Raw genomic sequence first — 15,552 nt, forward strand, 5'->3', positions numbered from 1 at the left:
GAGTTTTGTCCATAACATGACACGGGGCTAGATCCTCAGCTGGTGTAAATTGACCTAGCTCTTCTTACTTCAGAGAAGCTGATTGAATTTGTACTAGGTGAGGATCAAGCCCAATGGGTTTAGCTGTTACAAATTACATAGTAAGATTAAACACTAAGTTAAAAAAAATTCAAATACTGATGTTTTACCAAAAGAGTGTGCTTCTGTGTGCAAATTTTGTACATATACTTTTTAAGCCAACATTCATATTTGCTCAAGTTCAATTCTGCATTGCAATTTGTTGGAACAGATTTCCACTTTGCTTAAGTGCCAAAGATATAATTTATTCTAATGTTTTACTGCTGTATTTACATTGTTTCTCTTTTTAATATTTTATCTATTTATTAAATGACAAATTATGCTATTTAGATTTGGCACACAATGATGGCTTTTCATTAGAAAGTTATTTAAACTGCATACAAATTAGGCTAGTGCAGCTAGTGTCCATGCTGTAATATTCTGTACCACATATATCCATTCAAATGAATGATATGCTATCCTTGGAATCACTATGAATGATATGGAAAAGTTTGGATAGTAAGTACTTTAGCTTGTATTTCCAAAATATATGTGACTTCGGCGCCCCACGTTAAATGGAGGTTAGGCACAAAATCTCTGATCTTTGGAAACAGCAGCCCTGATGTGGATATAGTCATGTTTAGAGAAAATAGCCTTTTCCTTTAGCTCATTCTACGGTCAGACCATGCTCTTTTACATGGGTCTTTGTTTTCTGTTATTGAAGTTAATAGGAATACTGCCATCAATGTCAGTGAGAGCAGGTTTGGGCCATTAATTTTGAGGGATTTGGTGCCTGACCTTGCCAACTGTAGTCCCATTGATTCCAAGTAACAACTGGAATGGGGGTCTCATGTTCCTATGATTTTCAGGTGCCCAGAATATAGCTACTAAAATATAAAAGGAGGTGCTGTTGCTATGACAATCCAGCCAAACAAGAGCAGTGACAAAAATTTGACCTTTCACCTCAGTGAGGTGTGAACTATAGTGACCTATCATGAGTATTTAAAAGTTGACCATGTTGAACATGGGCCATTTTCCCTTGTAAAATAAGAACATTAAATACAGCCCACATTACTACAATGTTAAATTTGCATAAATCCCATCTTTCAGGTTTAGCTACGGACCATAGTGATCATCCAGAACTGTAAAGTTTGGACCAGATTCCTAAAATGTACGGAGTTTAGAAAGCTGTGCTCCAGTTAGTGCCCCTCTGTACATTTCACCTTATTTGCGAAAGATGCTGCTACACCTAATAAGTTGAAGTAACTCTGTATGTCCGACAAATATAATAGAGTCAAAAGCTTCCATACATATGCCATTTTAATATCTTTCTCAATTCACAATCCTTCTTTACACATGATTATCCTCATACAGAACTCTCTGCCCACGACAGCCAATCTTTTGAGACAACATATTTTGCGATCTGCAGCATTGCTGTATCTTTCTGTGATATCAACTGTAGCAAGAGCTGGCCACCTAGTGGAATTCCAACTAATGCAGGCAATAGAGGCTGGTCAAGCAAAGACAACACAGTGAATGAGTGTATGATGTCACACAATTCTTAAGGCAGATGTAATTGTTAATGTATCAAAGCAGCTAACGGAGAACATTTTAGTGACCATCCTTGACCCATTTGGCATAGCAAGCCCTGAAGCCCAGGCAGAACACTCTGTGACATCATTTCACAGAAAATAAAGAAATTTTCTTTCAAATTGTAACTTTTTCTTTTCATGCTTGGACTGATTTGGATAACGTCCATGTTGCAAAGGCTTGTGCCTGTTACATACAGTTGTGATAACTTTTTATTAAATTCCAACTAACAAATCACAAGTTAATCTAAATTGTTTTCATACTCAACATAAAGCTTCACTGTATGCCTCAGTAGATGAAAATTATCTTGTCAAGGATGCTTATGATATGACTGGGAGGGGAAAGACCCCACAGCCCTACAAACCCTTCCCCGCAACCCTCCTAGAATAATCTACACTTTGCTATATAATTAGTAGTAGCCAAGGAAAGCGATGATAAATAAAGGAATGACACAGAACGCCTCTAGCAATTCATTTACTTATCAGTATATAAATAATTTCAGTGCAACTTGTTTAGTGTCAGCTCCTCAAAAGCATTTTTCGTGGGTGTGTTAAATTATTGGACTCTAGCCAATAGTCCTTGTACACCCAAATACCTCACTGAAATGAAGTTTTAAGTGTGCAAGGAAGGCAGGATCCTGGATACACACTCATACTTTTGTTTATCTTAACTTTTCTAATTCTGTATAGCTAGGTAAGTTGTTTTTCTCCCCTGAAATAGTTTACCAAAAGAAGGTGACACAACTGGTATACAGAAAACGAACTTTATTCTGCCACTTTATCTCAAGAAGTAGAACCCAAGATGGAGCATTGGGGGTGGGGGAGTAAATTATCCCACACCTGCCTACTGCATAGTTCTTATACCTTCCTCTGAAGCATTTGGGGCTGGTCACGAATGGCCACAGAATGATGTACCAGATGGACATCAGGTCTGAGCCAATCTGGCAATTCCTATGTTACTATTTGATTCTCACTATTTATTCCAAAAAGTTCTTCTGCCACTGAAATTAGACAGCCTGAAAAAATCCCCTTCACTGATACATAGCACACTTCCTTATTGACTTAGAGGAATTTTAAATGTCAGAATAAATCACATCTAAACAGCCCATAAAAACTTACCATTGACTTGTACAGTTGATCTTGGTGTGATTCTAACTACTGCGTCATTAAATCAGAAATTGAAATAATACATTTGTTTTATTAAATTGACCTTAAAATCTAAGAAGAACATCTAGAATTGGAAAGGAATTGACACTGAGAAGAATAAAATGAAAATGGGACCTTCCCCCCCCTCCCCCACCCATGTATGCTAAAACTGTGGCAAGGAACAAAAGTATGAGGATTGTTAGTTTTGTCTCATTCTATTCTGTTCTATCTGTGTTATGTTGATTGTAGATTATAAATTGTGAGAAGGTGGCTTCTGTAGCTCAGGAGTCAATTAATTATTTCTGTTAATGTCGGGAAAAATATGTAAAGCTGTTTGGGTTTGAAGACTATAAAATCATGAGATGGAATTACTTTAAATGCCTTGATTCTTTGCTTCAATCAAGAGCTGGGGGGGGGGGCACAGTCAATTTCAATTAACTTTTTTCCTTTTCCTTTTTTTCCTAACTAAGGCATAGTTTTAAAAACTTAGCAAAATGTTAAGAAACCAGCTATAGGAGGACAAGGAAAGAGGCTTGAGTTTTGTTTTGTTTTCCACAAGGAAGTGTTACAATAAATATTTGTAGTTATCTTTCCCAACTGTGGCACTAGGATTTCTTATACGTTGCATATTGAAATCCCTATAGAAATACTTTCTGACAGAAAGAGCCCATTAGTTATACTAAATTTTTAGGACATCCCTCCTGGCTTCCTACAAGAGAAATCAAAATCTAATCTTTAATCTATATTTTTTATAATACTACAATCTGCTCATTTTAGGTCCACTACTGCCCTTCAGTAGAGTAGGCCAAATCTTCTACTGGTGTAACTTTATTGCATTATTTTTTTTGTTCTCTACTAGATTATAGGTTGCTCCTGTGTAAGACCTGGTATAAGGGCCTGATCAAATACCTGTTGAAGTCAATGAAAGTCCTTCCATTGACTTTCTCAGGCATTACATAGGAGGCCTAGGAGTAGATATAACTCTGCTGAAGTTAATGGATCAAATGAGGGATGAATTTGACCTCAGTGGGGATGTGTGTGGAGGGAGGGGGAGAGAGGGGGGTGCATGTTACTTTGATTTGTTGATTCCAGTAATACACAAGGATATTCAGTTGTAGTTTGCATTTTACTTTTCTCATTTTGGCATCCCCTTTGGGAAGGTCTGACCAGAACAGCATTAAAAGTTAGAAGACTCAATACCATTGTCTTGCTGTTATGGTTATAAAGGTTGTATACTATACTTATTAGCATACCTGTACTTTTAAGCAGGCGTCAGTCTCAAAACAATGTCCTGAGTATGTCAGGTTTTCACAGCATTTCTTACCTCTGTCTTGGCAAGCTGATGAGTGGCTGTTTATGGCACCTCTTACTTAGGCTAAAGAGCTTGTGTACAATTTTCTGTGCCTTAAGGAAAAGTTGTTTCATGCTGTTTTCCAGTTGCTCATAGCGACGCTGAAAATTAGAATCCATTGTCCACAAATGCATTATGGTAGACGTGTTGAGGAAATAGTTCATGGGCAGCCTTTTCATAAAGAACTTGAATTCATCTGAAAAATGGCAAGATTCAATGTGTTGTAATTATGTATCTATGGGTTTTTTGGACACAAATTAAGTTATATTTTGCTGCAAAATGTATCATTTTACAATAAAACATAATTGCATTACCAATGACAACTAGATGACAATGATACAATAACAGAAATTACATAAATAGTAACATAATTAAGAGTAAATACACATGATCCTTATTCGCCACTTTGGTAACAAAAAGGTGCCTTATTGTAAATAAGAATCAGGCTGTCTTATATCCAAATAAAGGACCTGGTTTTGAAAACATTTCAGGGCACACAGTTTTATTCAGACAAGGAATAGAAATGGATGGTCCAGTGATTAAGGCACTAGCCTTAGGTATGGAATATTTAGGTTCATATCCTTGTTCTAGCACAGCCTTTCTGTGTCACCTTGGGCAAGTTACTTAGGGCCAGATCTTTAAAAGTATTTAGGTGATCAAAGAGGCAGTAGGTGCCTAGTTGAAAAGCACCTTTTGAAAATCCCATTAGGTGCTTATCTGCATCTTTAAACGTCCTTTTAAAAACCTGTCACTTGCTCCCTCTGAACTTCAGTTCCCCTTCTGTAAAATGTGGAGAACAGGATTTTCATACCTCACAAGGATGTTGTAAGGATAAATACACTGAAGACTGAGAGAGACTCAAACATTATAATATAATAATGCAGGCCATACAAGTACCTTAGATAATAAGAAGTCAATGGGATTATTCACATGAGTAGTGGGATCCAGATGCTTATTTGTAGAACTTAGATCATCCCTTATTTCCTTTTTAAAAGGGACCTTAATGTTACAAAACATCTTAAATACTGTACTCTTATGTAATTTTGTGCTTTCCCCTTACCACCATTGTTCAATATATTGGTGTCTATTTCCCTCCTCTTCCCACTGTTTTTTGACAATGTTTTTGACAATGACACTGTTTTTTGTTTTTTGATTGGTCCTACACAGAAGTCATAATTTTCCCACCACAACTCCTTAACCTGACAAATTTGGGTCGACCCCAGCTCCAGAACAGAACCCCCATTGACTACAATGGGTCTGCATAGTAGAGTGGTCTATCTTCATGGAGTAGCTTGCAGGGCTGGGACCTTAGTTACAACCACAGCTGGTGTAAAAAACATCCATCCTATTTTTTGTCAGAAAATGGCTTGGTTTTTGAGGAAAATATCTGGTCCCTCATAGAAAACTGTTGCATTTTTTTGCTTGTTGGTTAGTTTACCAAACTTCTTTTTTGGGGTAGCGTGGGGTGATGGGGAGGAGAGAGGGAAATTCAGACCTGCTCTAGTTATAGGATCACAATCTAGGGCATGGAAATGGGCATCAACATTTTGGCATGATGTAGGTTTAAGAATAGTAAATTTTCAGTACTGGATTTTCTTATGCAAACACATTGTCATAACTTAAGAGAACACAACAAGATAAATTATGGAAAGCAAGTGACAGGCAAATAAGTTTAACTATGCATTGCTTTAAAATATCCCCTGTGGCAGAACTAAAGAATAGAGGCCCTGATCCTCAGCTAGTGTAAATCAGCATCACTCCTCTGACTTCCATGGAGCTATGTTGATTCCACCAGATAAGGATCTGGCCCAGTAGTTCTCCTGTCTACCAGTCCTACGCTTTAACCATAGAACTATAATTTACCTTCCATTACTGGTAAGTATTTGTATTTCTACTTAAGCCTAGTTTCTTACTGCTGAAAAATAGAGAAAACAACATCATCATAATTTCTTTTAAGTTTTCACACTGCTATGATCCCTTCTGTAAGGAACGTGGTCTATTTGCAGTCCTACAATTTGTTTACAAGAGACAAGAAAGTTCTATGCTCAACTTGCAATACAAAATTGCAAAATACAATACCATTTCCAACATGAAAATACATTTGCTTACTTAATTATCACTGCCCTGCACTGTCGCTGTACCCTCTACTATCATGATAAACAGCCCTGTATTGTATGAGAGAGAAAAGTAATATGGTTATACAGTGCCTTACCACCCCACCCCAAAATCATCTGTTTCAGATATGAGGACAGTCTCACATCATGAACCATTAGAGTGCAATACTGTAATCATCTTCGAATAAACACAATATATCACACTACAGCGTTAGGTGGCCATACGAGTGCCTAGATATATGTAGGTTTCAGAGTAACAGCCGTGTTAGTCTGTATTCGCAAAAAGAAAAGGAGTACTTGTAGCACCTTAGAGACTAACCAATTTATTTGAGCATGAGCTTTCGTGAGCTACAGCTCACATCTGATGAAGTGAGCTGTAGCTCACGAAAGCTCATGCTCAAATAAATTGGTTAGTCTCTAAGGTGCTACAAGTACTCCTTTTCTTTTAGATATACGTAGAACATGATACTAGATTATCAGCTAATGTATAATTCCAGAGTGATATCCTTTCAATAGATAGTCATGCATCCCCACCGAAATGTTATATTACATTCAAATGGTCCATAAATAGAAAATAAAGTTAGAAAGGTTAATCAAAATAGTTTACTTGACCAGCTATAAAAAAATTACTTATACTTGATAGTTTGCGATGCTAACAAGCCATTCATAGTTAGCAGTATATAAACACCTAGACATCACACATATTGTACACTTGACAACAATGGGAATAAAATAGTAACAATGGGAACCAATGTTTCCCTAAACAACCTGAATATCACATTCCAACCAATATCCAGAGCCATTTTGCTGGATTTTAAGTGTTAGCATCAAAGTGTGGTGTGCTGTTGAATGCACTGATTAGCATTCTACACACAGAGCTAGCAAAGACTACAAACACTTTTAATACCACCCCAAAAAAGTTGTGGTTGAACTAAAATCCTCCACAACATGGCCTCTGACAGGGAATAGGAGAACTCCTCACAGAAAGCACCTGGTCCATGTGTTGGGATGGGGAAGGGCAATCTTCTCTTGTGAGTTTCCTCTCCCAGTCTGCTTCATGGGGAAGAAAAATATATAACAACAAACCAGTGCATTGTTCCTATTAATTATTTAGTCTTTGAAGCAGAATGTTCAGGTAATGATTTTAAATCACATTGAAAAATTTCCTGGTATTTTGAATGAAAATGCCTAACTATAAATTGCACACTTTTGATTTAAAGAACAGGAGTACTTGTGGCACCTTAGAGACTAACAAATTTATGAGAGCATAAGCTTTCATGGGCTACAGCCCACTTCATCAGATGCATAGAATGGAACATATAGTAAGAAGATATATTTATACATACAGAGAAGGTGGAAGTTGCCTTACAAACTGTAAGAGGCTAATTAATTAAGATGAGGTATTATCAGCAGGAGAAAAAAAACTTTTGTAGTGATAATCAAGATGGCCCATTTAGACAGTTTACAAGCAGGTGTGAGGATACTTAACATAGGGAAATAGATTCAATATGTGTAAATTTGTTAGTCTCTAAGGTGCCACAAATACTCCTGTTCTTTTTGTGGATACAGACTAACACGGCTGCTACTCTGAAACTTTTGATTTAGTGACTGATGAGCCTGGGTGCTTACTGGAACCTTTCCAGACTGTTTCTCAATTCCACTTTGAGAAGAAACTGTATGCCAGTGTGAAAGGAGAATCAGGCATAAAGAATTGCTACTGGCGTAACAGACCAGAATCGGCTCTCTCATGTGATTCCTATATAGTTTGCTTTCAGTTAAGCTGGAAATGCTATGAGATACTGTTCCAAGAGCTTGGTCCTGCTCTTGCTAACTTCAAGAGGAGCAGAACCGGGTCCTGCAATGTATGTCAAATTATCTCTTTTAAGATGTTCTTAGACAAAGTCTAGTAGTAGTCTCCCCTTGATTCCGTATAGTAACAGAACACAGAGATGTTGTTGGTTGATTAGCTGTGGCCCTTTGGCCAGGGGTATAATTGAGTTGGGATCAAGAATCTTGGCCCCTCACAACCCCTAAGGGGAACATCTCACATCCTGAAGCCAAGGTAGGGTCAGGCCCATATAATAAAACATGAATGGGGGTAGGAGGAAGAGTGTCACTGAGAAACAAAGTGAGATACTGAACTCATGTTTAGGTATTTCAGCACCTAATACCATAGAGAAGGTCACATTTTACCCAGATCCTTAATCTGTCCTTTCCCATTTATTTAAGTGTGGATTTATCTCAGTGTTCCCTGGAAAAAAAGACTAAAGCTTCTTTCCTCTTCTGTCTCCTCTTGGATCTGTATTAGAACTGAAATTAATATACATACTATTTATAGTATTGAGATAGGAGGATCTAGGCCCTCCCATAACTGAAGAACCACCCCCTCAGTTAAGGGGGAGGAACCCTAAATCCAGGCTATAACTGATTGCTAGGGAAAGCAATCAGTTCAATATCTTCATTAATGACCTGGAGGATGCGGTGGATTGCACTCTCAGCAAGTTTGTAGATGACACTAAACTGGGAGGAGTGGTAGATACATTGGAGGGTAGGGATAGGATACAGAGGGACCTAGACAAATTAGAGGATTGAGCCAAAAGAAAGCTGATGAAGTTCAACAAGGACAAGTGAAGAGTTCTGCACTGAGGATGGAAGAATCCCATGCACCACTACAGACTAGGGACCGAATGGCTAGGCAGCAGTTCTGCAGAAAAGGACCGAGGGGTGACAGTGGACGAGAAGCTGGATATGAGTCAACAGTGTGCCCTTGCTGCCAAGATGGCTAAAGTCATTTTGGGCTGTATAAGTAGGAGCATTGCCAGCAGATCGAGGAACGTGATCATTCCCCTCTATTCGACATTGGTGAGGCCTCATCTGGACTACTGTGTCGAGTTTGGGACCCCACACTGCAAGATGGATGTGGAAAAATTGGAAAAAGTCCAGTGGAGGGCAACAAAAATGATTAGGGGGCTGGAGCACATGACTTATGGGGAGAGGCTGAGGGAACTGGGATTATTTAGTCTGCAGAAGAGAAAAATGAGTGGGGATTTGATAGCTGCTTTCTGATAGCTGAAAGGGGATTCCAAAGAGGATGGAGCTAGACTGTTCTCAGTGGTACCAGATGACAGAACAAGGAGTAATGGTCTCAAGTTGCAGTGCGGGAGGTTTAGGTTGGATATTAGGAAAAACTTTTTCACTAGGAGGTTGGTGAAGCACTGGAATGGGTTACCTAGGAGGTGGTGGAATCGCCTTCCTTAGAGGTTTTTAAGGTCAGGCTTGACAAAGCCTTGGCTAGGGTGATTTAGATGGTGATTGGTCCTGCTTTGAGCAGGGGGTTGGATTAGATGACGTCCTGAGGTCCCTTCCAACCCTGATATCTATGATTCTATGGAAGGAGAAAACAGGAATGGAAGTGAAGTTAAAGGTTGAAAATCAGGAGAAACCAAACAAAGACCCCCCTGGATAGCACCCACCACTTCTCAGAGGCATCTGAGGAGCCAATGGACACTACCCAGAGGAACTCTACCTAGAGACATGAGAGGAAAAGGGACATGAAATAGGCCCCACAGTTCCAGAGTACCTCTCACTTCCCTGTCCAGCTTCCTCCTCCTAGACCGCCTTGGCCAGTCCTAGGAAGAAGTTGACAGGGAGGTCCTGTGATTTTGAGGGGATGTGCAAAATTCAGAAGGTGCCAGGAAGAAATCTATATGTGTGTGTGTGTGTGTGTGAGTGAGAGAGAGAGAGTAGGTAAAACACAATGGGTAGGTACAATATGCTAGTTGAATGTGGTGGTAGTGGTTCATGCTTTACCAGAAAAAAAAAAAAGTGGTTCACAACAAAACAAACCAGAAAAAAAGTTTTTGCTAGATCCTCAAGTGGTATAAATGAGTGCAGCTGGGGATCTGGTCCTTCATTAACTTATAGTTTGTGTTTTAATATTATATTTCGAATAGCACTGATATCCAATCTGGAATAGTTTCATTTTGCAGCATCAACCCACTTTCTGTAAATTATAATGTAACAATACCATAAAGACTTGCTTCTGTTCAGGCTTCGTGTAAGAAGTCTAAACTAAGCAGAATTTTTATTTCTTAAAACCAATCTTCACAAAGAAAAACAACAACCACAAAATGAGTTAAAACAATCTCTCACAAACTGAAAAGGTGTGTTCATTGATCAGTTTCAGAATTTTTTATCAAACAGATGTTTGTTTGGGGTGTGGTTTTGCTAGGGGTTTCCCCTTTAAATGACAAATAAACTGGAAGGCAGTCATTCCTACTTTTAACAATTCCTCAATTGTATTGAAAGTTCCTCCCAGCTTCTGATCAGACACATGAAGCCACCCTCCATCACCACCTGTTAAATTTTCAGGCAAGTACCTTTGTGCTTTCTCTCATGCAGTCCCTTACGCTTGTTTACAGGTAGTTCCTCCTTTCTGCAAGAATAAGTCATTATCCTCCTACAAACCTTCCTTAAAACTCTCCTCTGCTGTGTTGTCTGCAAAAAAATTGACAATGGCTAGGCCTCTGGTGTGCTGAGACCACTGGCTCTCATGCTGAGTGTCTCTTTGATTTCCTGTGCGCCCTCATCTGTCTTTCTGTATACACCTGTTGTTTGTCTTGTACTTAAATTTCCCCTTAAAGTGTCTTGCACAATGGGGTCCTGGTCTAGGACTCCCAAGTGCTATAGTAATGTAAATAAGCTTTGGGTGTAGGTTGGTTAGATTTTTTTATTTAAATGAAGAAATTGAAGGGCAGCTGCTTGTAAACAACAATCCACAGTAAATGTAGCTCTGTAGAAAAATGCATTTTTCAATACAATACTTCGTTAAAGTAAAAATGTTAAAGCATCTTGACAGCAATTTCAGTGGTCTATTCTGTCACTTTTCAAAACACTGACACATTTTTCTAACAAAAATACTTTCAATAAGTAGAGAAGTTGTGAATAAAAATGTACAAAATGTGTGTAAAGGATGGAATGTACACTTATGTACATTCTTTGTTTTCACTTGATTGACAGTATTATAATTTAAACATTGTCAGTAAAATCTGTCTCTACCACATGCTGATATTGGCACTTCATCTGTGTCTCACCTCTTGGCTGGTATCAGCCCTGGTCATGCTCATAGAATTCATGGTGGTACTCATGTTCTACTTGCACAGGCAAGAAGTGCACAGATTTCTTTATCTGGATGATTAGTTCAGCAATAAACATCACTGTGAGGAGGATATTCTGCTCTGGCACCATACAATATTGTGAATTCACTGAATTTAAAACGCATTAACAAGATTCAGTTGGTCCTCAGCAATTTCCCCATTGGACAACCATAGCAACCATTAAGATCCCAGTGAAGACAGACTTTGAGATATGTCAGAGATCATGGCAATCCAGCAAGAATCTCCAAGTAGGACTGGACTTCCAAATTCAATCCTGCCATGTGGTAGTGGCACACCGGACTCCATCCTTGAATAGAGATCCCATGCAGAGGGGCATCATACCGAAAAATTTGGGATCTCTTTGAATGGCAAATATAAGTAATCCTCTGGACATTAAAATGATTGTGTATGCATCAGTTATGTAGCGCTGCAAAAGGTTCTGTTGATTCAAATGGCCATTTCAGCAGCCATGTTTTCTGTATCAACACATAAACCAGTATCTTCTCTCTGACACTGCAAACATGTAATGTTTGGCATGAATGCCAGCACACAATATAATTCTAGTTGCCAGTTTGTTAATGGAAAATTAGAAGACACATTGCAGATGCTCTTGTCAAATCAAACAGCCCCTTCATCAGACTGCTACATCTCATCTTCCATCACCATGGGACTCCAGAAATAAACCTACCCTCTGATCTGACCAGAAGACTTTCAGTCTTCTGCTCAGTGCATCAAAGAAAGGTCACTTTTACAAAGTTGTCTCTTCTATCCAGCAAGGTAGGGCATATCTATATGTGGGCACATCAAAACACCTGCTAGTTAATTCCTGGCAGATGCAGAAGATTCAAAGAATCTGTGATTCCACATTCTGCCCCAGATTGCTGTGGCTTCTAGAGCCTCATATTTATCCAGGGTAACTCAATTCTCTATCCTGCTGTCTGTCAAACTGAGAATCTACCCTGGAATGATCACTCATGACCAGGCTTCCCTGCTCCATCTTAAACTGAGTGTTGTATCCCCTCATGGAATGGTTCCTCAGGTGATCTAGTTCCAGAGATATAGCTTTGAATACATATCCCAAGATTCCTGGCTTTCAATAGCTAAGGGTCTTGCAATTTTATATGAAAATAAAAGTTTTCATTGTGATACATTCAACTCCCCATGGACCCTCTGGAATGCCCTATCTGTCAGCTTATTTAGTCTTAATTTATCTAGGTCTGATTTTAATGTGAATCCCATTTAAGTTTAGTTGAGAGAGACAATTCCTTAAAATAAGTTTAAAATAATTAATAGGATCACAGTGTGCAAATGAGCAGGAGTCAAGTCCAAAAGGGGAAGGCGTTTAAAGCTACTGATGTGATTTCAGGGATTCTCTCCTCTCCTCTCTAGAGGGATGAAATCCAGAATTGTCTAGGAATGAACTTGCTCCAGCTTATATTCTTGAAACCTTTAGATCACAGTATTTTGGTTGCTGTGAATGTAGGACTTATTAACTAGGCAAACACCTCTGGAAACTGCAGTCCTTTATTCACAGTAGAGGTAGTGGATGTGGCCAGCAGCAAAGCAGGTCACCCAACCCTGCACTGCCAATATGCCTCAACCCTAACCCGATAGGAATATTCCTCCTCCATGGCCATTTCAGTCCTAAATCTTTTATGTCTGTGCTGTCAACAAGAGTATTGTTGACTACCAATACTGTTTATTTTGTGATTACAAACTAAGAACGGAAATTGATACCACCCTATCTCTTCACCCAAGCTAAATAAAGCTATTTAAAGTTGCACATTTGAGAACACGGAGGATTTTGAGCACGGAAAGTTGAGGTTCAAGCACGGAACTGAGCTTCAAGAAATCTGGCTCTACCTCAGGCACCTGTGGCCTCAGCAAAGTCCATGATCAAGAGCCGTGGTAGAGAATTTCAAAATCCCCAGCAGTGCGGCCTATTCTTCAAATAGCAGCACTGCATGTTAAAACTCTCTTCTGACAAGAAGACCATGGCAATAGAACTCCTTTCCCCATCATAATACTTTTAATTATAATCAGGGCAATAAATGTTGTAGTTGGTCAAACACCAATGGAAGCATCAAATTGAAATTCCGAACCACAAATCTACCAAAATTTTGTGTAAGGGACTGATGTGCAATAGAACTGATATTTCAAATGGCCAAATACTGTAAATATCCAATAAAATGCTGCTCCAGTATTGTCCAGACTTTAGAGATTTAAATAATAAAATAATAATAATAATAAAAAATTAATGACTCACTCTGTTCTAACGGCCCAGGAAAAACAAAGCAGTAAATATATATATATTTGTTTTTATGTTCCAATTAATTTTAGTTGTTTGATATACATTAATTCATCTAAAGAAGTAGCAGCAGTGTTACAGGAAATATATATTGAAAAAAAAAATATATCATACAAACATATAACCATACAACCTTGGATTGAAATGACTTTGTTTTTATTCCACAGAAAAGGTAGCAGAGGTGAACTTTAAATGGGATTGTGTAAATCATTCAGTCCGCTGTGTAATGAAATAATTCACTCTTCTTACTCTCTTAAGGCCTAAGTACAGGAACCAAACGTGTGTACTGTGAAAGGGATGGACCAGACATGAAGCTGGGATTTAGAATAAGTGTTAAAAATCATAGGAACAAACTATCTGGTATGATCTGGTCAGTTTGTGCTGCTAAGGCGCAAAGTAGCTGGATTCTTGCCAGAAATGGCAAGTGGGGAACTCTCTCCACTAGCATAAGCCAGTTGGGGCAACTGCTGTGCTGGGAGTTCCTCCCGCAACCCTAGTGGAGGAAGAATGTCAGGGGATGTGCATATCAGAGTGTCAGTTGGAGGGAAGTGTAGGGTGGGGTACAGTGCACTGGTCCTCCACAAGTATAGGATCTCTTTTGGACCATATGGAGGTGGTGTAAATTACAGTAGCCCCCATGATGATTTAAGTGTCAAATTGATGCAGAATCAGGGAGCTGTAACTGGCTCTCTTAGATCTTCACCCTCCCTTGCATTGACTGGAGCTCAGATGCAGGGGAAGATGTTAGAGAATTCAGCACTTCTATTAAGGGTAGAGTCTCTTCACCCAATTAGGGACTAAACTTGAGGTATACATGGCACTACCTATAACATGAGTGCTCTCATTGAAATAGGAGACAGACTTGTTGAAAGTCTCTGGGTAAGGATAAAAGGGGTAAAAAACAAGGGTGATGTCATGGTAGAGGTCTACTACAGACCACCTAACCAGGAAGAAGAGGTGGATGAAGCTTTTTTTAAACAGCTAACAAAATCATCCAGTGCACAGGACTTGGTGGTTATGGGGGACTTCAACTACCCAGACATCTGCTGGGAAAATAACACAGCAGGGCACAGATTATCCAACAAGTTCTTGAAATGTATTGGAGACTTTTTGTTTAATTTCAGAAGGTGGAGACAACTACCAGGGGGAGAGGCTGTTCTATATTTGATTTTGACAAATAGGGAGGAACTGGTTGAGAATTTGAAAGTGGAAGGCAGCTAGGGTGAAAGTGATCATGAAATGATAGAGTTCATGATTCTAAGGAATGGTAGGAGGGAGAACAGCAGAATAAAGACAGTGGATTTCAAGAAGGCAGACTTTAGCAAACTCAGGGAGCTGATAGGTAAGATCCCATGGAACATAATAAGGGGAAAAACAATTGAAGCCAGTTTTCAGTTTTTCAAATAGACATTATTAAGGGCACAAGAGGAAACTATCCCACCGCATAGGAAAGACAGAAAGAGACCACCCTAGCTTAACCAGGAGATTTCAATGATCTAAAAATCAAAAAAGAGTTCTACAAAAAGTGGAAACGAGGTCACATTACAAAGGATGAAAATAAACAAAAAACACAAGCATGTAGGGACAAAATTAGAAAGGCCAAGGCACAAATCGAGATCATACTAGCTAGAGACATAAAGGGTAACAAGAAAACATTCTACAAATACATTAGAAACAAGAGGAAGACCAAGGACGGGGTAGGCCCATTATTCAATGAGGGGAAAAAATAATAAAGAAAATGTGGAAATGGGCAGAGATGCTTAATGGCTTCTTTGTTTTGGTTTTCACTGAGAAGGTTGTTGGTGATTGGAAGTCTAACGTAGTGAATGAC

At 38.9% G+C, this 15,552-nt stretch overlaps 1 protein-coding gene across 5 annotated transcripts in view; it reads right to left on the reverse strand.

Annotated features, from left to right (window-relative positions):
* Positions 1-15,552, reverse strand: part of BRINP3 (BMP/retinoic acid inducible neural specific 3) — a 291,595-nt gene that overhangs the window by 49,693 nt on the left and 226,350 nt on the right. For all 5 annotated transcript variants that reach the window (XM_048861076.2, XM_048861079.2, XM_048861078.2 and 2 more), the window contains one exon: positions 4,117-4,339. In XM_048861076.2, coding sequence (XP_048717033.1) covers positions 4,117-4,339 — 223 coding nt within the window. The remainder of the gene's footprint in view (positions 1-4,116; positions 4,340-15,552) is intronic.

Source organism: Caretta caretta, chromosome 8, assembly GCF_965140235.1.
Source record: "Caretta caretta isolate rCarCar2 chromosome 8, rCarCar1.hap1, whole genome shotgun sequence".
NCBI classification, from domain to species: Eukaryota; Metazoa; Chordata; order Testudines; family Cheloniidae; genus Caretta; species Caretta caretta.